At 47.4% G+C, this 14,661-nt stretch overlaps 1 protein-coding gene across 8 annotated transcripts in view; it reads left to right on the plus strand.

The window, feature by feature from the left end:
- The window catches only part of ABCC8 (ATP binding cassette subfamily C member 8), a 76,769-nt gene that overhangs the window by 5,682 nt on the left and 56,426 nt on the right, over positions 1 to 14,661 (plus strand). For all 8 annotated transcript variants that reach the window (XM_075187564.1, XM_075187565.1, XM_075187558.1 and 5 more), the window contains exons 2-3: positions 1,659 to 1,800; positions 3,121 to 3,242. In XM_075187564.1, coding sequence (XP_075043665.1) covers positions 1,659 to 1,800; positions 3,121 to 3,242 — 264 coding nt within the window. The remainder of the gene's footprint in view (positions 1 to 1,658; positions 1,801 to 3,120; positions 3,243 to 14,661) is intronic.

Here is a 14,661-nt window from a genome sequence, read left to right on the forward strand (position 1 = left end):
TACTTTGTTATACATGTCACACACCTGTATATTGTATGTATCATATCACATAGTTTGTGTATAACATACCTCCCAGCACTGGAGGATCAGTGACCGGTGCATTCACCTTCCAGCATTCCCAAGTGGGACAGAGCCCACAAATAGGGGCAGTCTGGAGGTTCGGTACAGGGACTGTATTATCAGCTAGTACATGTGGAGTACATGTGGAGCTGCTATATTGGGTAGATTATCACAGAATGCGTGAGTACGGGGACTGTATTATCAGCTAGTACATTATATCTGGTAGATTGTTTACTACACACAGGATCGGATATATTGTTGTATAAAAGTCTTTCACAGAGCACAAAGTCAGCTCAGTAGTAACATGTGGGTAACGTCACAGCAATCAGTTGTCCCAGGGGCCGGTTACCAGCTGTGATAATGCCTCTAGGGGCGGATGGAGCGTCCCCATGAACATTTCTGGGGTTAAGTAAAAGCACAAGAAATCAGCAAAGTGTAATAACTCCCACATTACGGAGGACTCTTATAATTAAGGTGGGGGCGCAGACTCCTCGCTGGTTACCATGGAAATGCTTTATTTAGAAATTCAGGCCTATCATGTACAATGTTTGATATTACAGTGTATTAATAAGAGCTCAGAAACGAGTTCCTGATCATATATAATTAGGTCATGTAAGGAAATGATATAATGAAATAATGTCGGCCAAGCTGAGAGGTTATCTAATTATTAATAATTTCATTCTACTGGATGAAAAAATTAGAAAACAAAAGTATGTACCAAGGTCTCTCTGAGTGGCCGCGGGAGGCCTGGTCTGGATGACAGGGACTAAGGACATGATTAGGGATTGGTGAGGTCGCTGGTTCATGGTGGTTGTACGTGGAAAATGTCCGTGTGTAGGTGACCGCTGCCAAATATCCATCACAGCTCAGTCACCTCACACACTGATGAAACAGATCAGTGTTTCCTAAATCTGGTCCTCAGGACCCCAAACAGTGCATGTTTTTCAGATCTCCTTGCTTTAGCACAGGTGTACTCATCACTGACTGACACATTGTAACAGATCCACAGGTGGTGCTAATTATTTCCCTTGTCACCTGGCAAACATGCACTGTTAGGGGTCCTGAGGACTGGGGTTGAGAAACACTGATCCCTGCTCCGGCCTGTTGTCAGGCCATGTTTTCTGGATCTCCTCTCAGAAGCACAGATGCTAATTAGTGACCAATCTCCCCTGAGCTACAGTGACAGGAGGTATCTATCCTCATTTCACTTCCAGATGGAGGTGAAACTAGTTCCCCATGCATTATCACCATGGGCCCCGGGGCACCGTACCTGCTTCCAGATATCCTGCTGAGTGTGTCTCCTGCTGCTGAGTTGTGGAGTTAGTGATGGGCTCCGGGTAAGATGATGGGGACAGGATTTACATACAAATTGTTTTACTCAGAAACCTCAGGGGTACGTTAGAGTCAGTTGTGCCAAGATAACACTGATTAATGATTTATCTCTGCAGTAATATTATATAGCATGGAATAAAATATTAATGTGCCTATAATGACTCTGGGGCCCAGATCATTAGTGAGATTATGGTCCTCTGATATAAAGCAGGCTCTCCTCTGTATACGGATAATAACGCCCCGTTCTGACCCTCTCTCTATTACAGGATGGGGTAGCCAGAGCTCCAAGGTCCACATTCATCACAGCACGTGGTTGCACTTCCCAGGACATAACCTTCGCTGGATCCTGACCTTCATCCTCCTCTTCGTCCTGGTGTGCGAGATCGCAGAGGGCATCGTGTCCGACGGGTGAGTCATCCGCAGATAGCTGGGGCTATTTATACCGGCTGCAGCTTATCATCCGGACATTCCGATCCCTGTCCGCACGTGAGACGCCCATCGTGTCAGACGGTTCTATGGACACTGCCAACTGGCGGTGACACAAACGTCTTCACCCCGCGATCTGTCCGTTATCACATCGCACAGCAGCTACCTGCAATCATTGGGTCATTACTATGTATTATTACATCCCCATTTCTTGGGCGCTAGTAAAGGACCAGGCTAAACAAGCACATCTGTGCGGTTACATAGTCCTTCTCTTACATGCCCCACATAGGGCGGTCCTAATAACAAGGGCGAGGAGGCTGTGAAGGTTCAGTATCTCTCTTTGTGGCGCAGTTTAGGATGCGTTGTAGAGGGCAGGTTTCTGGGGTACACTGTACCCCCTGCTCACACCCCATCCTGCAGATCACATGGGGCATTTCTCCAACGTCTGAGGTTCCGTGTCTGGGACACGTTTATTCTAGTGTGATGTCCAGGAGGTGATAATTGGTATAACAGTAGCGTGTGTCATGTTATCTCTAGGTCACATCCAGTATTCATAGGATTAGTGGGCTCTGTGCAATCCTACAGAATACCTTCACCCCCCACGCTGGATAGTATCAGTACCGAGACCCCCATATGTAACACAGTTACAGCCATCAAACAGGAGAAATAGCTTCGTACATTTCCTGCATTTACAATAATATACTGCGACACCGGTAGAAATACACTGAAACAAGGTGTTCTCGTTTCCCATGTCTGTGTAGAGGATCCGGCTGCAACTTATATTCCCCATATGACAACACAGACCCTGCGACTGGTGTGATCCCCCATACGGGGTGCACTATATGTCCTGTACCTACCTATAGACTGATATACAGAATTATCCGCACATTGTCCGCATCACTGTATGCAGACACACGTGGTGGCAGATTGTGGGCATCGTCCGACCGCCTTTTCCACCAATCACATCTGGGTGAAAGGTCATTTAATCCAACGTACAGTGACAGTCATTTTATGTGTGTAAGAAATAAATCTTCCAAATATCTAATTCTATAAGGTCTGATTTTGCTTTATTATATAAGACGGATATTATTTCCGGTTTTATTTTACTTGTTGGGGTCCTTTGATAAATAACCCACACGTCAGACATCCTGGGAATCACAGTGACTTGTATGGACCCCCCCTGGCAGCTGTTGTGAGATATTTGGGCAGAGATCGGAAATGGCGCTGTGGGTGGGATCTCGCTGTGTTCTGAGGTATCCGGATTCCTTCATCTCCTACACTTTAATTTGGTTTATTTTTCAGATTCTCCGCGTCCCGCCACTTGCACCTGTACATGCCGGCGGTAATGGCGTTCCTGGCCGGGATCACATCTATCATCTACTACCATAACATCGAGACCTCCAACTTCCCAAAGCTGCTGATTGGTGAGTACCGGGCTGAGATCGGCGTCCTTCTCAATTTGTTTTATACACCACTAATGTGGATGATAATATGTAGTAAATCGCACCGGTACCAGGAAAAAGGTATTACAAAGGTCCGCAGTCACTTCTGTGGCAAATCTGGGCGACGCGTAGGTTGTGCGTCATCTCGTGTCTTCTCTTATCGCAGTTTGACCCGTTGTGACTTGTGTTTAATTACTATAACGCTAATTACTTGTACATTCCCTTCTGCAGCTATAACTGGGGATATGTCTTCATTGTTCTGTGCTCTGCATCCATGTCATGATATCATCAGGTAAATAGTTTGCCTTCCACTGTCCTGGAGGACATCACAAACTGCTCCCTGTTACATACACTAAGCATATTACAGCCGTCATACCCGGGATGATGTAAACACCGCAGCTTAATGATATAAGGATATAGCTGAAAAGCACAGAAGGAAATCAGACCGATACAGCAATGTGTTTAGTTGAAGTTGTAGGAAGGTACGCACAAGTTATCTGAGGGGCTTGTTATCTCCCTTTGATGTACAAAGACCCCCAGGAGCAGCACCACGAAGGGCCCACATTACCCTAAAACACATTTGGCAATGATCCGGGAAACGTCCAGTTACATTGTCCCAGCTTTGTGTATTTATAAATCTCTAACTCTGAACAATAAACACATCAGAACATTAATAAACAGTTTCATACAAACATTGAGACTTCCTAAGTTTACAAACATTGCAGCTGGCGGGAATCAGACAAAAGACAAACAAAAATATTGTGAGTTAAATCGCTCTAATTGCTGAATTCTCTGAATTGTTCTCAATGTTTCTGTATCTGAGGCAGCATACAGCGCTAACCTCAATACAGTCCCGTCCCCAGTATGTTAGCATACAGTGCTGATCCCAGTACAACCCCTTCCCCAGTATGCTCGCATACAGCGCTAACCTCAATACAGTCCCTTCCCCAGTATGCTCGCATACAGCGCTAACCTCAATACAGTCCCTTCCCCAGTATACTCGCATACAGTGCTGATCCCAGTACAACCCCTTCCCCAGTATACTCACATACAGCGCTAACCTCAATACAGTCCCGTCCCCAGTATGTTAGCATACAGTGCTGATCCCAGTACAGCCCCTTCCCCAGTATACTCGCATACAGCTCTGACCTCAATACAGTCCCTTCCCCAGTATGCTCGCATACAGCTCTGACCTCAATACAGCCCCTTCCCCAGTATACTCGCATACAGCGCTAACCCCAATACAGCCCCTTCCCCAGTATACTCGCATACAGCGCTAACCCCAATACAGCCCCTTCCCCAGTATGCTCGCATACAGCTCTGACCTCAATACAGCCCCTTCCCCAGTATACTCACATACAGCTCTGACCTCAATACAGCCCCTTCCCCAGTATACTCACATACAGCTCTGACCTCAATACAGTCCCGTCCCCAGTATGTTAGCATACAGCTCTGACCTCAATACAGCCCCTTCCCCAGTATACTCACATACAGCTCTGACCTCAATACAGCCCCTTCCCCAGTATACTCGCATACAGCTCTGACCTCAATACAGCCCCTTCCCCAGTATACTCGCATACAGCTCTGACCTCAATACAGCCCCTTCCCCAGTATACTCGCATACAGCTCTGACCTCAATACAGCCCCTTCCCCAGTATACTCGCATACAGCTCTGACCTCAATACAGCCCCGTCCCCAGTATGTTAGCATACAGCTCTGACCTCAATACAGCCCCTTCCCCAGTATACTCACATACAGGGCTGATCCCAGTACAGCCCCTTCCCCAGTATACTCACATACAGCTCTGACCTCAATACAGCCCCGTCCCCAGTATGTTAGCATACAGCTCTGACCTCAATACAGCCCCTTCCCCAGTATACTCACATACAGCTCTGACCTCAATACAGCCCCTTCCCCAGTATACTCGCATACAGTGCTGATCCCAGTACAGCCCCTTCCCCAGTATACTCACATACAGCTCTGACCTCAATACAGCCCCTTCCCCAGTATACTCGCATACAGTGCTGACCCCAATACAGCCCCTTCCCCAGTATACTCACATACAGCGCTAACCTCAATACAGTCCCTTCCCCAGTATACTCACATACAGCTCTGACCTCAATACAGCCCCGTCCCCAGTATGTTAGCATACAGTGCTGATCCCAGTACAGCCCCTTCCCCAGTATACTCGCATACAGCTCTGACCTCAATACAGCCCCTTCCCCAGTATACTCGCATACAGCTCTGACCTCAATACAGCCCCTTCCCCAGTATACTCGCATACAGTGCTGACCCCAATACAGCCCCTTCCCCAGTATACTCACATACAGCTCTGACCTCAATACAGCCCCGTCCCCAGTATGTTAGCATACAGCTCTGACCTCAATACAGCCCCTTCCCCAGTATACTCGCATACAGCTCTGACCTCAATACAGCCCCTTCCCCAGTATACTCGCATACAGTGCTGACCCCAATACAGCCCCTTCCCCAGTATACTCACATACAGCTCTGACCTCAATACAGCCCCGTCCCCAGTATGTTAGCATACAGTGCTGATCCCAGTACAGCCCCTTCCCCAGTATGCTCGCATACAGCTCTGACCTCAATACAGTCCCTTCCCCAGTATGCTCGCATACAGCTCTGACCTCAATACAGCCCCTTCCCCAGTATACTCGCATACAGCTCTGACCTCAATACAGCCCCTTCCCCAGTATACTCGCATACAGTGCTGACCCCAATACAGCCCCTTCCCCAGTATACTCACATACAGCTCTGACCTCAATACAGTCCCTTCCCCAGTATGCTCGCATACAGCTCTGACCTCAATACAGCCCCTTCCCCAGTATACTCACATACAGCTCTGACCTCAATACAGCCCCTTCCCCAGTATACTCACATACAGTGCTGATCCCAGTACAGCCCCTTCCCCAGTATACTCACATACAGCTCTGACCTCAATACAGCCCCTTCCCCAGTATACTCACATACAGTGCTGATCCCAGTACAGCCCCTTCCCCAGTATGCTCGCATACAGCTCTGACCTCAATACAGCCCCTTCCCCAGTATGCTCGCATACAGCTCTGACCTCAATACAGCCCCTTCCCCAGTATACTCACATACAGTGCTGATCCCAGTACAGCCCCTTCCCCAGTATACTCACATACAGCGCTAACCTCAATACAGCCCCTTCCCCAGTATACTCGCATACAGTGCTGATCCCAGTACAACCCCTTCCCCAGTATACTCACATACAGCTCTGACCTCAATACAGTCCCTTCCCCAGTATGCTCGCATACAGCTCTGACCTCAATACAGCCCCTTCCCCAGTATACTCACATACAGCTCTGACCTCAATACAGCCCCTTCCCCAGTATGCTCGCATACAGCTCTGACCTCAATACAGCCCCTTCCCCAGTATACTCGCATACAGCTCTGACCTCAATACAGTCCCGTCCCCAGTATGTTAGCATACAGTGCTGATCCCAGTACAGCCCCTTCCCCAGTATACTCACATACAGCTCTGACCTCAATACAGTCCCTTCCCCAGTATGCTCGCATACAGCTCTGACCTCAATACAGCCCCTTCCCCAGTATACTCGCATACAGAGCTAACCCCAATACAGCCCCTTCCCCAGTATGCTCGCATACAGCTATGACCTCAATACAGCCCCTTCCCCAGTATACTCACATACAGCTCTGACCTCAATACAGCCCCTTCCCCAGTATGCTCGCATACAGCTCTGACCTCAATACAGCCCCTTCCCCAGTATACTCGCATACAGTGCTGACCCCAATACAGCCCCTTCCCCAGTATACTCACATACAGCGCTAACCTCAATACAGCCCCTTCCCCAGTATACTCACATACAGTGCTGATCCCAGTACAACCCCTTCCCCAGTATACTCACATACAGCTCTGACCTCAATACAGTCCCTTCCCCAGTATGCTCGCATACAGCTCTGACCTCAATACAGCCCCTTCCCCAGTATACTCGCATACAGTGCTGACCCCAATACAGCCCCTTCCCCAGTATACTCACATACAGCGCTAACCTCAATACAGCCCCTTCCCCAGTATACTCACATACAGCTCTGACCTCAATACAGCCCCTTCCCCAGTATACTCACATACAGCTCTGACCCAAACACTGTTTTGAATATCTATCTGTATTGTTTGTCCACTATAAAGGGTGATATGGCTGAAATGAAACATATGGGGGAATTCAATTGGCCTGCGCCCTTTTACTACCATTATTACGGTAATTTCAACGCCGGCTTTTTGCTCCCTGAGCTGCGAGTAGAAAGCCGGGTTACATTTACCGTAATAACAGTAGCAGAGGTAAGATGCACCCAGGGGCATATTCAGTTAGGATTTGCGGGCGCGATTGCGTGCAGCTGCACATGTAAAGTGTCATTATGGTACCGCGACATCATGGATTTCGGTGCGCACCCCATAGGGTGCCCGTGCAGCCGCGTGTAAAGTTTATTGGTTGCTACGAATGATTCTGTTGAATATTTCTGTATATAATAGTTATTTCTTGGGAATTGGCGCCTCCCGGAAGTATCAGCGTCTGGCAACATATCACATTTTTCACATAAGATGTAAATATACAACAAGGGAACAAAAGAGATTAGGGTACAGGTAACTCTGTGCCTCTCTACATGGTGGGGATCAGAGGTATGCTTGGACTTGTAGTTCAACAACAGCTGAAGGGCCATAGGTTACCCAAGCTAGAGATACTACATATATATTCATACCTGGCAGTGTCTTAGGAAATAGAGGGAACCTCCAGATTACATTCATTTTCCTGCTTTTATAGTGACCACAATGGTAAATGCAGCTGATACTTCAGGGGAAGAGCGCTTTCCGTTGGGTGGTCTGTCTGCAGACCCTCAGCTCCCCCCGGTACATTACCTAGATAACAGGGACAAGGTTAGGATATGGGGAGGGGGCATGTGACCCTCCCCCTAATAAACTGGGTATACTATCGCTAATTGTTACATAAGTAACATACAGGGACAGAAGTAAGTACTCTCATCACTTGGTGATACCCGGTGACACCTTCCTGGGCTCAGGGGGGGGGGGGGGGCTTATATTAGGCTGTGTGAGGACAGAGGTTTGTGAATGAGGCCCTGTTGTACTACACACCTGTCTATGTGACCTCCTTAACCTTCAACACTGTGCACGGCTCCTAATCATTTTACTTCTCCTTTGAAGTTAGTGTTTGTACCTCAGTAACGTTACCAGTTATTGGGGATATTGCAGGCTGCATTCTCTTAAATTTTGCTTCATCCCACAAAATGGAGTCCGTCGCTCTGTAACAAGTATTTTAAGAGTGATGCTGGCAGAAAATGTCAGTTTTTTGGTTGGGCGCACGTTCTATGTTATTCCTTCTTTCTATTATATAACTGCACGGAGAGAATGGGAATCTAGTTGGATGGGCCATGTGACCAGGTGAATGGGTCATGTGACCAGCCTGAAGCAGCACAGAACCAATGTCCATTAATAAGACAGATTGAGATTCATAGCTCGTAGCGGTTTCCTTTGTACATTTGTGAGTTCAGTCATTGCATTATTATCCAGAGAGCAGCCACAGGGGCCATCTCCTCTCCTCTTTTGCAAAAAGCTGAATTCTAGAGACATTAAGCCCCTGGTAGCAGGTGAAATTTTTTTCTATTTCACAACACACTTTAGTATCGTTTCCCCGACATTTTAAATGGGCAAAGAGACATTTCTGTGTTTATAATAGTAATATACACACAAACAGACATAAAACACAGCACAACACTGCCACAAAGCACCACAATCATCAAACGTTACTAAATGAAACCTCAGACATAAATAACTACATAATATTTATTAGAAGGCAGACATATTATCAACTCTCCATTTGTGCCACTTAAATACACAATTTGCGTATAATATCTCACATAGCACATATATGCTGGAATTGAGTCGCACACATGTTGGACATTCATGTTTAAATTCAATAGTAAGAGCGTGTCCTTAGAAATCCAGTCGATCTTGAAGATTTCAGTGACATAACGGTGCAGGTTTACATCATTAGGACGTCCCCATATTTGCATTGAATGCTAGAATTCAATTTCCAGGCATCTTAACCCAGGCATATACTACTCAAAATGCAGCTGCAGAAACATAATATATGGGCAATTGATTGCATCTACATAACAGCCGCAATTTTGTGGCCAGCTATGTATGAGGCCCTGTGTGTTATTTGGGTTAGTTACATCATGATGTTGTACAATGTGTTCCTATTTCCTTCAACAACGTCGCTCCCTGACGCACCTTTATAAATCTCTCGTGTTCTGTAGAGATGTAAATGTTACAGCTACATGAGATAAATGTTCGTCTCTATATGGAAGACCTGAAAGTTGTTGCACCCAACTATAATACAACCAGGGCCACTAGGCTGATCTAGACAGTCTCATGTGGAGCCAGGGTTTACTGGGTGCACTGAACGAGTGACAGAACTAGTGGAAAATGCGTCTACTAATTGTCTGAACCGACCTGCACTTCACTTGGTGATGAGACTTCATCATCCTCTATTTATATAGCGCCACTAATTCCGCAGCGCTGTACAGAGAACTCACTCACATCAGTCCCTGCCCCATTGGAGCTTACAGTCTAAATTCCCTAATATACACAGACACACACACACACACATACACACAGAGAGAGAGAGAGACTAGGGTCAATTTGATAGCAGCCAATTAACCTACCAGAATGTTTTTGGAGTGTGGGAGGAAACCGGAGCACCCGGAGGAAACCCACGCAAACACGGGAAGAACATACAAACTCCACACAGATAAGGCCATGGTCGGGAATCGAACTCATGTGCTATGAGGCAGAAGTGCTAACCACTGAGCCACTATGCTGCCCTATATATTAACCTAATGTCATCAATATTGTAACCCTACATAATGCAGAATCCCCAGGTCCATTAGAACGGTTTCTTATACCTAGAGGAATATTCCATGCTGGACACTAGGGACAGACGTTGTCCTATATTAGCGTGACTGGCAGGTTCTCAGACACTGTGCAGTACATAAATAATTCAGAGACTAGAGAAATCTATAAGCCTGAATGGCGCTAATGTTTTTCTGCCCTCATAACCTTGAACTAATTAAACCTTCTACTAATCCTCCACATTCATTTCTCATTCAGCATTTGCAGGGAGACCCGCACACTGCTAACGACAATCAGTAATCCATACACCGCTCTGCGCACATACCAGGGGCTCAGTGACAATACTTGTGTCTCTGTATTTCTAGATGTGTGATACATTGTGTCTATTCGGTTGTGTGCATCCTTGTAGTGTATTTGTTAGGTGTTGTAGTATGGATGTGTACATTGTGTTGGATTTGGATTAATGTTTTTGTAACACTGGAGAATAGGAGAAACATCTTAATGTCAGAGACTGTCCCCCTTCGTACGCTGATGAGCCCCCACTGGAGGATTTAAATTAAGTTTACTCAGTAGCTAAAAAAGAATGAATGTAGCATAAAAAGGGCATTTTCCCTGACTGTATCTGGTATTTTCAAAGGTTCAATTTATAATAGTTTAAAGGAATTTAGAGACATTTTAAGAGCGTCAAAAACCCACATTGCACTCCAAAAATAAACCCGTCTGTCTAGTTGTAATAGTTTCATCCTAGATAATAAGCCCCTGAGATTCGGTTGGAGCTGAACTATAAGAAGGGCATTTATTTACACAATCCAATTAAATCTTAACACATTTCCGCTCATTTAATCACAGCTGTGGTTTAGATGGAAAATTTTTCAATGAATTTTTAATAACTTGACAACAATCTAATTTCCTCTGCAGAGCTCCAGCTAAAATTACAGCGAAGTCTCCGTAAAGTGGAGTAAAATAAGTTGTCTGAGGGTTGGGATTACCTGCCAGCTTAAATCTGCTCTCTAATGTATCCACACGTGACCAAACTCTGCGGGATCACAGGAAACTGTCTCTCTAACTGCTCCTTACCCCTGTATCTCCTCTCTCTGACTGCTCCTTACCCCTGTATCCTCTCTCTGACTGCTCCTTACCCCTGTATCTCCTCTCTCTGACTGCTCCTTACCCCTGTATCTCCTCTCTCTGACTGCTCCTTATCCCTGTATCTCCTCTCTCTGACTGCTCCTTACCCCTGTATCTCCTCTCTCTGACTGCTACTTACCCCTGTATCTCCTCTCTCTGACTGCTCCTTACCCCTGTATCTCCTCTCTCTGACTGCTCCTTGCCCCTGTATCTCCTCTCTCTGACTGCTCTTTACCCCAGTATCTCCTCTCTCTGACTGCTCCTTACCCCTGTATCTCCTCTCTCTGACTGCTCCTTACCCCTGTATCTCCTCTCTCTGACTGCTCCTTGCCCCTGTATCTCCTCTCTCTGACTACTCCTTACCCCTGTATCTCCTCTCTCTGACTGCTCCTTACCCCTGTATCTCCTCTCTCTGACTGCTCCTTGCCCCTGTATCTCCTCTCTCTGACTGCTCCTTGCCCCTGTATCTCCTCTCTCTGACTGCTCCTTGCCCCTGTATCTCCTCTCTCTGACTGCTCCTTACCCCTGTATCTCCTCTCTCTGACTGCTACTTACCCCTGTATCTCCTCTCTCTGACTGCTCCTTGCCCCTGTATCTCCTCTCTCTGACTGCTCCTTACCCCTGTATCTCCTCTCTCTGACTGCTCCTTACCCCTGTATCTCCTTTCTCTGACTGCTCCTTACCCCTGTATCTCCTCTCTTTGACTGCTCCTTACCCCTGTATCTCCTCTCTCTGACTGCTCCTTACCCCTGTATCTCCTCTCTCTGACTGCTCCTTACCCCTGTATCTCCTTTCTCTGACTGCTCCTTACCCCTGTATCTCCTCTCTTTGACTGCTCCTTACCCCTGTATCTCCTCTCTCTGACTGCTCCTTACCCCTGTATCCTCTCTCCCACCATTCTCCCCTTTACCTCTGGTACTTCTTCAACTCTGCATCAAAGTCTTTCACAATCTGTCTTTAAATGGCAATTCTAGTCCTATATTTGCCATTGTTAGAACTGTTACAATGCCCAAAGATGACGACACTTATTGCCCATTAAATTGAGATCAGCACTTTTAAATGTTGACGTTCTTTACCTACCCACTTGCTCTGTGTCTTCAGCCAGCTAATTGAATAGTAAGCTCTTTGGGACAAAGACCTCTGTTCTATTGTTTTCTGATGTATGAAGTTAGTGATTCTCCCAGTTTGTGGTGTATTTATGCTGTGTACAGTGACCCCCTATACATACTGTGTATACATACATCATGGTGTGTGTGGGGGGGGGGGATGGGGGCAGCTGGTCCTGGGGCACCAGGTACCCTGACACGTGCAGAGAGTGGAGCTGTCAGACATCTGCTCTGTGACCTGCAGCGTACGTGACATTACCAGGATCCTAGTAATAGAGGTACTAGTACAATCTGTGACGCTGCTACATTTATGGTATGTTACAGTGATACCTGTTTTATCCTCACATCATTACCCAGCGTTAAACGTCTGTAAATGGCTCCGTTAAGGGGCAGCTGACACAGGATTTCTAGAAAGTCAGTTGCTGCTTCGATCGGCTAATTATGTTCCTAATGGCTAAATTAATAAATTACCAGTTCCCATCAGCGCCAGGTCATCAGAATTTCCACCTCGCTGCATTTTTGCTGCCCTTCAATAAAACCATTTTATAAGCTGCTTTCAGAATGATTTCAGCCGGTTCCTTCCTGAGAATAATACGTCCGAACCAATCAATTTGTGTTTATGTGTAAAATGCCCTCGATGTTCATAATACACAGAGCGGAAGGTGCCCAGAGATTGGATTGTAAGTGATATATACAGGCGGATTCTGTCGTTTTCTGTCAGTTAGTTTAATATTACTTCTGCTTCTGGTATTCTACAATTTATAAGGTGGATATAAATAAACCGACTGTGTGTTCTGGAAATGTCTAATACGAGTCCCGGATGTTCTGTGCTACTATGTATCAGTTTCATACTTGTTCTAGTCTGACAATGAGAAGTCACCTCTGATTATTACACACAGGGTCTTACTGAGGATAATGGATTGTTATTCACTTGTTCATATTGTATGTTCAACATGTTCATCACAGTGTAACTGAATGTATTGTGTCTCTCTCTCTCCCACCTTGTCATACCCCCTCTCCCCCATTCTCACTGCTCTCTGTATCTCTCCCTCCATCTCTGGGGTGTCTTACTCGCTCTCGGTCTCTCCCCTTCGTCTCCCATATGTTGCGCTCCCCCCATCACTCTGTCCCACTCCTTTTTCCCCTCTCTTAACGCTTTATTTCTCACTCTGCCATCTCTCTCTCTCTCTCTCCGTCATCTCTCCATCTCTCTCGCCCTCCCCCCTCTCTCTCTCTCTCTCTCACACCGTCATATCTCTCTCTCTCTCTCCCCGTCATATCTCTCTCTCTCTCCCTCCCTCTCTCTCTCTCCGTCATCTCTCCCTCTCGCCCTCTCTCCCTCTCGCCCTCTCTCCCTCTCCCTCTCGCCCTCTCTCCCTCTCCCTCTCGCCCTCTCCCTCTCGCCCTCTCTCCCTCTCGCCCTCTCTCCCTCTCGCCCTCTCTCCCTCTCGCCCTCTTCTCTCTCCCCCCCCTCTCTCTCTCTCTCTCTCTCTCTCTCTCTCTCCCCGTCATATCTCTCTCTCTCCCCGTCATCTCTCTCTCTCTCTCCCTCTCTCTCTCTCTGTCATCTCTTGCCCTCCTCTCTCTCCCTCTCCCCTCCTCTCTCTCGCCCTCCTCTCTCTCGCCCTCCTCTCTCTCGCCCTCCTCTCTCTCGCCCTCCTCTCTCTCTCTCTCCCCCCCCCTCTCTCTCTCTCTCTCTCTCCCCGTCATATCTCCCTCTCTCTCTCTCTCTCCCTCTCTCTCTCTCTCTCCCTCTCTCTCTCGCCCTCCTCTCTCTCTCGCCCTCCTCTCTCTCGCCCTCCTCTCTCTCGCCCTCTCTCTCTCGCCCTCTCTCTCTCGCCCTCTCTCTCTCGCCCTCTCTCTCTCGCCCTCTCTCTCTCTCTCGCCCTCTCTCTCTCTCTCCATCATCTGTATCTCGCCCTCTCTCTCTCTCCCCCTCTCTCTCCCCCTCTCTCTCTCCCCCTCTCTCTCTCCCCCTCTCTCTCTCCCCCTCTCTCTCTCCCCCTCTCTCTCTCCCCCTCTCTCTCTCCCCCTCTCTCTCTCCCCCTCTCTCCCCCTCTCTCTCTCTCTCTCTCTCCATCATCTGTATTTCGCCCTCTCCTCTCTCTCCCCCTCTCGCCCTCTCCTCTCTCCCCCTCTCTCCGTCATCTCTCCCTCTCTCTCTCTCTCTCCATCATCTCTCCCTCTCTGTCCCTTCCTCTCTCTCTCCCCCTCTCTCTCTCTCTCTCGCCCTCCCCTC

The sequence above is a fragment of the Mixophyes fleayi genome, chromosome 10 (assembly GCF_038048845.1).
Source record: "Mixophyes fleayi isolate aMixFle1 chromosome 10, aMixFle1.hap1, whole genome shotgun sequence".
Taxonomy (NCBI): Eukaryota; Metazoa; Chordata; class Amphibia; order Anura; family Limnodynastidae; genus Mixophyes; species Mixophyes fleayi.